This window comes from Benincasa hispida, chromosome 7, assembly GCF_009727055.1.
Source record: "Benincasa hispida cultivar B227 chromosome 7, ASM972705v1, whole genome shotgun sequence".
Lineage (NCBI taxonomy): Eukaryota > Viridiplantae > Streptophyta > Magnoliopsida > Cucurbitales > Cucurbitaceae > Benincasa > Benincasa hispida.
Genome location: NC_052355.1, coordinates 22,407,284 through 22,419,028, shown reverse-complemented (window position 1 = coordinate 22,419,028; position 11,745 = coordinate 22,407,284). Strand labels below are relative to the sequence as shown.

General features: G+C 34.6%; 1 protein-coding gene and 1 non-coding gene across 5 annotated transcripts in view; both read right to left on the bottom strand.

Annotated features, from left to right (window-relative positions):
• Nucleotides 1-11,236, bottom strand: part of LOC120081390 (anaphase-promoting complex subunit 1) — a 51,082-nt gene extending 39,846 nt beyond the window's left edge. For all 4 annotated transcript variants that reach the window (XR_005482799.1, XR_005482800.1, XR_005482801.1 and 1 more), the window contains exons 1-11: nt 10,914-11,236; nt 10,675-10,738; nt 10,069-10,153; nt 8,966-9,252; nt 7,756-7,861; nt 7,510-7,670; nt 7,153-7,340; nt 6,989-7,058; nt 3,491-3,658; nt 2,899-3,389; nt 1,658-2,117 (exon numbers count right to left, since the gene is read on the bottom strand). Coding sequence is in view for 1 of the 4 variants with exons in the window: in XM_039036221.1 (XP_038892149.1) it covers nt 1,658-2,117; nt 2,899-3,389; nt 3,491-3,658; nt 6,989-7,058; nt 7,153-7,340; nt 7,510-7,670; nt 7,756-7,861; nt 8,966-9,252; nt 10,069-10,153; nt 10,675-10,738; nt 10,914-11,140 (2,307 nt within the window). In the remaining 3 variants the exon portion in view is untranslated. The remainder of the gene's footprint in view (nt 1-1,657; nt 2,118-2,898; nt 3,390-3,490; nt 3,659-6,988; nt 7,059-7,152; nt 7,341-7,509; nt 7,671-7,755; nt 7,862-8,965; nt 9,253-10,068; nt 10,154-10,674; nt 10,739-10,913) is intronic.
• LOC120082292 lies at nt 3,923-4,027 on the bottom strand. The gene has a single exon (XR_005483123.1). It is a non-coding gene; the product is annotated as a U6 spliceosomal RNA (small nuclear RNA).
• Nucleotides 11,237-11,745: the final 509 nt, after the last annotated feature.

Genomic DNA, 11,745 nt, shown 5'->3' with positions numbered 1-11,745 from the left:
TCCCACCACCCACCCCCTCCCTCCCTCTCTCTTTAAACGTTTATAAGGTATGTAGTGTAGTGTGAACTCTATTCCTAGTCTCTATTGAAAAAAATTGAGTTTTGTTTCCCAATTGGTTTCTTTATTCTCTCTATCACAATATTTTACTTAATCTGAAGTTCTTGCTTTTTAAATTTCATAGGCATTTGGATAAGTTGCCGGGAATCTCCCCCAAATGATTGGCCGCAACTGCTTATGCACTTCTTGGTCGGGAAGATTTAGCCATGTCCAGTTTGGCATGTTCTTGCAAACATAAGGAATTTGAAACACAAACAAATATGAATTTAATTTCTATGTCCACTCCATACATGCTGCATCTACATCCTGTAACAATTCCTTCAGCAGTCTGTGATACAATGGGATTGGATGCGGGCAAGATTGAGGATGCAGATTCTATTGAAGATTCTACAACCGATTGGTATGGAGCATATTTTTAACTCTAGCACGCAGTTGCAATATGGTCGGGACCTAAGATTAAACGAGGTATGTGTTTTAGTCTCCAATGTTGGATGCATTGTGTATGAGCTCTTATAAGAAGCTCCCCAATTTGTTAGAAGCAAAGTAAAAGGATAATTAATTACAAAATGATTTTTATTTGAGAGCCCACACAGTTGTAAATAGTATTAACATCTTCCCTAAGTTGATCAAAGGAGTCCTCTATGCCACAAAAATCGTGCCTATTTTTTTTTGAGCCAGATAGCCAACGAATAGCAGCAATTGAAAGGAGCTACAAAGTTTGCTTCTAGTCTGACTGAGAAAAAGAGTGGGAGAAGTTCGAACAGGGCAGTCTTACTCTGTGCTGGACCCAAAGAATATTGAAATCTACAGCAGGAAGAACAATTTGCTTAGACTTGGTGGCCACTTAATGTTTATTGATGCCGATATAATGTTGTGTTACTTTTTCTTGAATTAACGTCATTCTTGTATTTGTGGTTACCAACAATTCCATTGACTAGTTGGATTGAACTCTTCTTGGCATTTGAATAATATTCCAATATCATTGATCTCTTCTTGGATTTTCATGGCTGTTCTTACTTCTAGGTTAGAAGACTTCTGTGCTCTGCAAGGCCTGTTGCAATTCAGACATCTGTTAACCCTAGTGCTTTCCGATCAGGACCTGCAACAGGTAATTCTTTTGTTTGACCATTGATCTCTTCTTTTAATTGATAGACTCTGCATCAGGTATAATGGAATATGATAATTTAAAGTGCTAAAATAATCAGAGAGTTATTTATCTGTCAGAGTATAGTTTTCACTGTTGTGCATAGTCTGTTTTTCATTATTCTGAAATTAAAATTAATTGTCATTTGTTGATCCTTAGTTATATTATTCAGCAGGTAAATTATTGCTGAACGACTTGTAAATATCTCTTGCAATTTAGTTCAATCTTCTCTCTCCACTAATGCCAAAAGAAATTCATCTTTCATTTGTTACCTAGAATAAATACATGCATACATGACAAATATTAAAATCCCATTGACAGCATTACACGCCATTTTCGGTTAATGCATTATGTATTAACAGCATCATTGAACCAAAGCAATTAAATGCATAAATTTCCATAAAACAGCAGTAAGAAAATCTCTTATAAAGAAGCTGCTCCTATTGAAGAACTTACATGTCTCAAGGGAAGAGATACACCGGAAGGCAATAGGTCCAGCTGCTGCTGCCCAAATGCCTCCCCAACCATTGCTAAAACCACAAGCTCCTCATTTGTGCTATGTGATCCCATTGCAATATTACAGTAAACACCAGTAGAAAGTTTTTTCCCTGTCTGCTTTGAACCAGCTAGCAAACTATAGAACACGACTATTTTCCTTGCCCAGCTTACCACAGAACTTTCCTCATTAAGAATTAAAGGTGGTAGGTCAATTAATTTAGCAGAACAATGACCATGTAGCAAACAATTCTCCAGCCATCTGAATAAACTAGGAGGTTTTTTCTGAGAATTTGTGGCTATGCAGACTCCAACTCGTCTAGCAAGACAAGGGAAATCACGAATGTAGTGATCCAAATAGCTTTGCTGACCGAGAAACCATGAGATATCACATAACAATGTTGACAGAAGTTCCAAATCCCTACGAAAGAAATAATTAGGTAAAAATGAAATAGAACAAATGCATGGAACTAAAAAAAAATATTATGACTCGTGCATATAAAAGGTCCCAATAAAAATGCAACTAGAATTCTTTAAAAGAACAAAACCCTAATTTCATTTGCTGGTGCAAGAATGACTAATTATATGGATGCAGGGAAAAAAATTGATTTATGCGCATATCAAAGATAACAGCCAGCATCCTAGGCATGAATAAAATAGCCAGTTTATTCAGATTATTAATAACAAACATTGAACTTTTTCTCTTTTAATCAAATATCATGAGCAGTCAAGGTCAAGCCTGCTTGCACACACCTCAACCAGTCTCATGGGACAACTACATAACCTTATAACACTTGGTTCCCAAGAAAACTCATAAGAATCTTAATTCTAGATAAGTGGCCATGAATCCTTGTATTCTACTGTATTTATTTTTATTGTTCACAATAAAAGCTTCATTTCTCATAAGAAATAACCATTAGTCCAACTCACTGTAGTTAATAACAAGATTTGATTTGAAGCTATTAGCATTCCAAACTAAGAAATCACACAAAACTAGTGCTTTATGTTGATAGTCCTGAAACGAGAAGCTGTGAGTCATGCACTGTAATGTATGAATAAAACTTTGCGGGAGTGACTCCCTCTCATTAACTGGATAGCAGGTTATTCAAATATTAAACTAAAGAAAAACCCAACTAGACAGATAATATGCATAGAGAGGAGAGTCAGTAAAAGAAGTAACATTCACCCAAAAAAAAAGTTACCGTTTGCGAAGCTTCTCGAGTTTCAAATTCTCATACACTGCATGCAAACAATCAAGACTATCTGCCAATAACTGAGAGTAAAATGATTTCTCTGAAATCTGAGTAGTGTCTAGAGTTTTGTAAGAAGGCTCCAATTTGTGTGTATCACTTGACGTTTCATGCCATGTACTATCAATAAAATTACGCTCCCCAAAGCTCTTGTGAAATTTGCTGCTCACAAGAAACTCCCATGATGTGCGTGGCTTCAAATTAGAAAGATCTTTTTGAAGACCATTATACTTCTTGCATATTTGCATAATAACACTGCTAAAGGAGTCCCATTCTGTGGTTAAAATAGAGTTTCCCTCTGCTGAACTGGAAGATTCTCCATCTTCCCAAAGAAGACCAAAAAAGTGGTTGTAAAGGGAAGTAGTAAGCCCCTCAGCCAACGCTGTAATGCAATCACTGACCAACAAAGACAGAGGACTTCTGCGTAATGAACACCTAAATATCTGGAAAACAAAAATATTGATTTTCTAAAGTCACAAAGGCCCCAGAGAAATGGGAAAAGGAAATGATAAAAATAGTAAAAGTTAAAAACATTGCAGCCTACCTGACCATTGTTTGTTACTATGTTGAGACGCTCCTCGACAGCATCAGTCAATCCAATTATTTTGGACTCGTGGGAAACAGATGCTGTATCAGGAAGCTCTGAAATGTGTGTTAACGGTCCTTTGCACATAGGAGGTAGCATGTAACGACACAAGCATTGCTTCCCTGACTGCATATTGCAAACACATTTGGTTGAGCTTCACTTCAATGCAAACCTTAACCCACAAAGAAATGAAAATCCACAAAAGAAAATAGAAAGATGGGATGGGAAAAAGATTATCAAAAGATGAGGTAAATTTGAAAAAATGTTGCTTGAAAAGTATTTTTTTATGTGGTCAGAAAATTCTTCTTAAGAAAAACGAGTACTTCAATACAAGGCTGATCATTTATCCATTTAGCTTTTAAGTAAAACTCACATTATTGCAAACAGGTTTTAAATGTTGAATTTTTAAATTTGTGCGTGTCGTGTCATCCTTGCACAGGGGGCATGCTAACTCACTTTGTATCGTTCCAATTTTATCGGATATCCCGAGGGGACAAGAGGTTTTAAATGTTGAAAAGCGGGTTTTAAATGTTGAAAAAACTTAATACTATTAAATCTCACTATTAAATCTCTTTCTTTTAGTTTAAGAAGAAATAATTAGCATTAACTGAACCAAAATTTCAACCAGAAGTCATTGCAACACGTGACTCATTCCCCATAAACCTGGGGGAATCACCTACTGATTACTCAACACAAAGGAGGAACCGGGAGGGAAGACAATTTCTAAACGATTAAAGTGCACAAAAATGTCTACTGAGAGGGAATTGTTTTTTTTTTTCAAGATAAGTTCTCGTTCCAGTTAATCGGCCAAATCATTCTTTCCCTTATTATGATACCAATTGAGCCAACTTGCTGACCTAAGTTTATACACCAGCAACCCCCAGACGTCCCGAGTTCAAGTCTAAGGATGTGCCTTTTGCAGTTTCTTCTTTGTGCCATAAAGGTCTAACACATCCCCGGCCCTCCAGATCATTTTATTTTCTGTTTCACATCGATAACTCCCCCCTCATTGATGGGGGAGAGACTAGATATCAATGACTTTAGCTACAGAGAAATCATCTAAATGGGGACAATCTTTATTTATTATACTTTTGAAAATAATTGGTTTACTTTTATTTATTTAGAAATATCATTTTAATTTAAATTAAGTAATTTTGAATTTCATATTGTTTATCCCATTTTTTAAAAATTAAACTCTCTAAAAGTACGAGAGAATAGCAAATAATATTATATTTAGTACTGATAATAGCAAATATATAATGCTATAAACTATACTTTTTTTTTATTTAAATTGGATTTTGTTCTTGATATCAAATATAAATGAAAATTAAAACAAATTTAGATGTTAATTTGTTTGTTACTTATTTTTAGGAAGAAACTATAGGGTGTACTTGCTGGGTTGGTGGGTGGTTATGTCAACATACACGAGGTTGCGAGTTCGAAAACTACAGGGTACATAAACAAAAGGAAAATCTACTTATTATTTCAAGTAACATTATCTTTTTTTATATATATGTAGAAAAACCAATCATACTTTATAGTGAACAAATTAATACCATTAAACCAAGAAAGAGAGGAACAGCAAGCCCCCCCCCCAAAGAAAAAAACAAAAAGAAAAGAAATCAAACAAGAAGACCCTCCAATTGTTTAAAATCATAAGGAGGCTATAATTACAAAAGAATCTAGTGTAATTTGTACACTACCAAGAAGCCGTGTTCTGAACCTGGGCCCAAAAAGAATCAAAAGTAGTAAACTTATCATCAAACAACCTACTATTCCACTCATTCTACAAATGCCATAAAAACGCGTAGGTCACACATTGCCAAAGAATTCTACCTTTAGCATAAAAGTTTCCACCATTCAGGCCATCTATAAACCAATCATCAATCTGCTTAGGGAGGCAACTAAGCACCCCAAACGTGGCAAGAAGACAATTCCAACCTCTAGACACAAAATCACAATGTAAAAACAAATGGTCCACAAACTCCATCTCTTTAAGACAAAGAAGGCAGATGGAAGGGGAGACGGACCAATGAGAGAACTTCCTCTGAAGCTTATCGTGAGTATTTAGACTTCTATAGGCAAGGGACCAAAGGAAGATCTTCACTTTTTTAGGAATTTTTAATTTCCAAATAAGGTTGACCAATGGCAATTTAGTTTTCGAGACACCCATAGTCATTTTGAGGAAGGTGAACTTGGTAGAGAAGCTGCCCGAGGCTTCCAGATTCCAACGCAAACTGTCCCTAGTATCTCTTAGCACCCAATCGGTTAGCAACTGGGCAAGAGCAATGGAGCTACCCATCTCTCTGTTAAAAAGTCCTCCTTAACCCCAAATCCCATGCCTGATTCAAACTATTCCAACAATCCGCAATTACAGCATCCTTTTTAGTAGAAATAGTCCTTTTTAGTACTAAAAAACTAATATAAAGAAAGTTAAAATACCATTTTGGTCCCTATATTTTAGGTTTCATTCCATTTTAGTTTATGTGGTTTCAATAGATTTTAGATTTAGTCCTTCAAAGTTAATTTTTATGAAATTAGTTAAATAATAATAATAATAATGTTCATGCAAGAAAATGCATTAAAAATTAATAATAATTTTAATATATAAAAATACAATGTAAATATATTTCCAAAATTTATAAAGGTTGTGCTAATAGAAATTAAACTTTTTTCCAAAAAAAATCAACAATAAACTGACAACTAGTACAGTTTTAAGATTTACTAAAAGTACAAAGACCATAATTGGACATTTGAAAGTACAAGGACTAGAATGGAACAAAATCCAAAGCACATGAACAAAAATGGTATTTTTACCTGTAAAGACTAAATTAATATCATTATAAATTTATGCATTCAAAATTATCTTTATACAAATTTGTGCTTGAAGTTTTGAATCTGTCTACTATATATCGTGTGTTTAAAATTCTGTTCATGGGTACGAATTTAAGCCCCCGACTTAAAGTTCTAGATCCGCCACATTGATACTATCAATGTCTACATAATTTAAGATGTGCTCACTAGTCACAACAATGACATTCCTGCCTCCAACTTTCAGCCCACCCAAGAATTTTGTGATGCTCGTTTTAGCTAGAAGAAATTTCCAACATCTCTTGCCTGCCATTTTCCAATAGGCTATCTTAGTCTCAAAATAAAAAATGAACATGCGTGGAGATGGTGGTTGATGGCCTTCCTTCCTTGTATCAAAGGAAAGAAAAATATGCTTCCATCTTAGCAATGGAGAGATCCTAACATACAACAAAGCACGAGTAGGGATGAAGAAATTTTTCCAAAAATTTTCATTAAGAAAAAAAACACAGTAGATGCAATGCAAGTAGAATACAAATAAATAACCGAAAACATTGCTTCGACTAAATCAAAGGACATAATGGAAAGGAGAGAGGAGAGGGAAAATGTTCCAAACTATCCAGTATCATAAGCACTAGTAGAACTTACATAGAGAAAAAGATAATTGTCCGGGGCCAAAGCGATGACGTCTGAATAAGGTAGAAGGCCCACCATAACTCTGAAAAGGGAAGAAACATGAAGAATCTAATCTCCACATAGTGGTAATGCAAATTGTTACAGGAAAAATAAACAAAAAAGAGTAATTACTCTACCTTGGACGCGTTACACGCACAGATGCAGCTGCAACGGCAGATATGCTCCAACTGATGTCAGGTTTAATGTCGAAGGGAATCTCATTATTTATTTCAGCGCTTTGAAGCCTTATACAAAACAATTTCTTTTGTTCTTTATGAAGAAAACATATAATAGGAGAAGTGTCATCGTCAGTCGCCAAAAAGACCTAGTTGAGAATTTGCACAAAAAGTCAACGCAAGAAGGGATAACAAAATTATAAAAATGAAAGTATACACACATAGAGATCGAGCATTGAAATAAAAAAATATACACATATGGAGGCCATTATGTAAAATATGTTAACTAAGTAGAGAATGTACTAAGTTAATTAGTACCTTACAAGCAGCAGTCTGGGCACCCTTCCCTTGCCATATTCTTTGAAAAGATAAATATTTTGGTAATACACCATCAGGGACTGCATCTGATGAGCTAGTATTTTCCGTTACGTGGTTAGAATTCATGTAATGAGCAACCCATACAGAGTGCTGCATTTTTCCTACACATAAAATGACAATATACTGGTATACATAAGCACAGATATCTACAATTTGGAAGGAATAAACCATTTGAAACTAATAAACCTCTATTGTAAGATGCCATTAAAGGAATCTGATCACTTGTCCAAATTGTTCTTTCATCAAATTCCTTCATGATGTTCAATTTTCCTCTTTCCTCGATGTAAGCTGGCTGCAATAATCAATAAAGTTGATTAGGAAGCTGTTTTCTGGAACAGGAAACAACTTCAGTGATATTTAGAAAGTCATATTCTTTTAGGAGTTGGCAAAAAACCGCACAACAAGTAACCAACAATAAGAGTATGTATACCAAAAGTAATCACGTTGAAAGCTTACACAAAGAAACCCAGTATAATTACAAGATTTACTAGGAAACACACACTGAGAAGGAGCTTACAATTTAGCAGTATCTATCCTTCCCAAGTTGCCTTCCACGTTAGAAAACCTTCCTTTAAAAATTCTTTGGTTTCTATATCAAAACACCAAAATGGTTGTTTTAATGGCAATAATCCAGCCCTCTTGAGTGTAGGAGAGATTTTCCTTCGTATCTTTCTTAGTACTTTTTCCTCTATAATAAAACTCACATGCACTTTAATTTCCATAACTACCAGTCATCTTTGAAAATTTTCTCCTGTTAATATTTACTTTTCCAAGGGCTGAGTTTCACCCCCTAATGCGACCCTTCAAAATTCTCAGTTTCCACAAAATTTTCAAGTAAGCACACCTTTAGTGCTCTATTAGCCACCTACCCTTACCACTTGCACCAATTTCTTGATTTATAGCCACGTGTTGACATACTGATAATGGGAAGGACCCAAGCTAAATTGAATCCCATAACAAGAAGACCACTCATTTGACACTAAGATCCTATTCAAGCAAGATTGAGTTGGTTCACCATGCATGTTTGACCAAGTAGGTTTCCCATTAGTGAAAGAATTTTTTAAATGACCTAAGTTTTCTACGAAAAAAATTGAATTTCCTCATGCCTGGTACAAGTTAATCTTCTTGTAAATGAATAAATATTTTTTGCAAACATGATCACATACAATAAATTATTAAGAAATAATGATAAATAAGAGGAGATAGTAAACCCATGAATCCCTGGGAGTATAAGTCGACAAGTAACTTCAAATCTTGAAAATATAAACAATTATAATGTAAAAATTATAAAATAGCAAAAATAGAATAAAAATTAAAGAAAATCACCAAATGAGAGAAGAAAACCCTAATAATATAAATTTATTTCAAGTAGAAAAGGATAGCCATTGTAAGAGACCTGTGGTGATTCTAAAGGATCCTTCAGGATCAGATGTGTGGATACAGAACTTGTGTCACCTTTGAAAACATGTTCAAATGTACTAGTAAAACAAGCATTGCTTTGTGGACTATGTCCAGTATCTCTTCGAGCACGAGCTATATCACGTATGCCTACTAACGGGCTTGAGGATAAAAATGGAACATGAACAGGTGAATTTGTTTCAACTGCTTGTTCCATCAATAAACCAAATGGAAATGACCATATTGATGTAATGGTACGAGAAACAGGAATGGTTACAACTTCACCTGTCAAAAAAAGAAGGTAGCATCTCATTTTCATTGTCATTGAGATTTCACCTAGTAACTTTAGAGAGTGAAGAAAACCAATCAAATAAAAAAGAATGATAGGTTCCCACTTTATAACTTATTATATAGGAACACGGTGCCCTTATTATATAGGGACTGCCGGACTGGACTACCTACCATGCAGAAAGGGTGAAATTTTCTTCTTCCACGAGACATACAACGTTAGAACTGTTTTTTTCTAGGATCTAACTCTATGTTTGCTACATCAGTATTACAATTCCCGTGAGATTTTATCACTTGACTCTATAATTTTTTTAAAAAAATAAGGAAAAGAATAATTAAAGAAAGAACCGCTGTAAATTGACTTTCATTTTAACATTAAAAAAGGATAACAGGATAAAACAGGAACTTTCCAAACGAAAGAATGAGATCCAATAAAAGTTGCATAGAATATCCAATCTTGGCGTGAACAAATACAACTAGCATGTAAGGTGACAGAAGAATTTTAGCTCAATGCCAAGGACTCTTGTTGAACCTAAAAAAACCGTCACACACAATACAAGAAGCACTTTTAAGTACAAGGATGTCGAGTTGAATATTGATGCACCCATAATTTTGTCATCGTTCTTGAATTCCATTCAAACCATATATTATGTTGCCATAAAAATGCAGCAAAGTTATAAACACTTATAATCAATAAATGCGTGTGTGTGTATAGTTTTTCTTTTTTAGATAAGATATAAAAAGAAATGCTCAAGGATACATCAAAAACTTAAGCAACATTCATCGTATTTGGATGTCTCTTGGTCTTTTCACCTGAAGTATTGTAAATAGTTAAAGAAGCAGTTTGCAGGACACAAAGAAGAGCTTCAGTCAAATCCCCCAAACGACACCAGCAAACCTAATATTTTGAGCAAAAAATTAGAGAAGTGGTGTGAAGAAAATTAAGCATTTATAAGAGGTATAAAATCAGGCAGCTAGGAAATTTGGCTTAGATCATTGCCTCACTATTATATTACATCAGAAGAAAACGTGTGACACTGTCGTCAGTTCCAAGAAATATATTTAAGTATTAGCACAAAATGTTGAACCTGTTGCCTTAAAGTACAACCATGAAGGTAAAGTAAAGGCCCTTGTCTTAGAAACATGACCTCATAAGAACTGATCCCACAGCAAGCAGGAGAATGAAGGAGAAGATGAAGGAGAAGAGAGAGGGAAGAAACTCAAGGCACCAAAAATGAAAATCTAATCCCGTTCAAAATTGTATCTTGAGAAAAGGAATGGAGAAGACAGAGTATGTCAGGAACGTCCAAGAATAGCAAATTTGAGAGGGAATAAAATCAATGCCCAGTAGAAAATCTGTATTAGATTTCAAGAGTAGGGAGAAACAGAGAACCAAAAAAACAAAACAAAAAGAATTACCTTGATAATTGGCGACGGTAAAGTAAACCTCTTAAACACTCTCGCACCAGTAGACCAAATGATTCTGCCATGAACAAGAACCAAAAATGAAGAAACAATAACGAACAGTATTTCATCAGAACTTCAACATAAGACAGCTAGTCAAACAAATATCATTCACGAAAGCAACAAATTCAGCATTCTACATTTCCACTGCAATTCGCCAGGAACTAAACTGTGAATAGAAGTAAAAAATTTACCGGTTTCCTCTAATAAACAGCTCGTGATCACTTTGATTGCTGGTGGAAAGGCAGGAAGCAATGGTACCGTCAGTTTCATCGCGCTCCCGAGCAATCTCTGGATCAAAAAGGAAGTAATCGTAGTGATTAGGAACGCTGTGGGCGGGCTTTCCGTCAAGGGCTTCGGCGATGAGACCAAAGGGCTTGAAGTTGCCAAGCACCGTCAGCTGGCGAACGCCCGGCGACATTTCCTTGTGGAGCTTCGTTGAGAGCAACAATGGCCGCTAGAGTGGAGTGTCGTCTTCTCTCCCGCGTTCTGGAAAATTTGTTTTCGTTTCCCTAAATTTTGATTTTGGTTTTTAATATGTTCTAAAACGTTACAATTTTATCACCAAATTTTTACTTTTAAATTTAATTTAGTCCTTTTTAACTTCTACACTATTATACTTCTATCCCTCACAAAATTTATATTTTGACCTATAAATTTTAAATGTTATATTTTTACTAAATATCTATGCTTAAAAAATCTTCTAAATATCTTTTTAAGGGCGTGTTTGACACTAGATAAAAGTAGAGATTGTCTGTATTGAGTTGTTAATTATTATCTGCATTTGGATGCAAAGTTGAGTTGGGGTTTCTGGTACTATTTTTGTAAATAAAATTGATTTTGCCTTTTTTTTTCTTTTTTTATTATTATTAATTTTAATTTTCAACTATACATATATTTTTCTAATTTTTCTAAGATAAAAACAAAAAAAACTTTCAATTCTTTTCCATTCACAATACATAAGAAATTCTCTACAAAGTATTCATATACAGAATACAAAATTTTGAATTCAATTTTTTAAACACT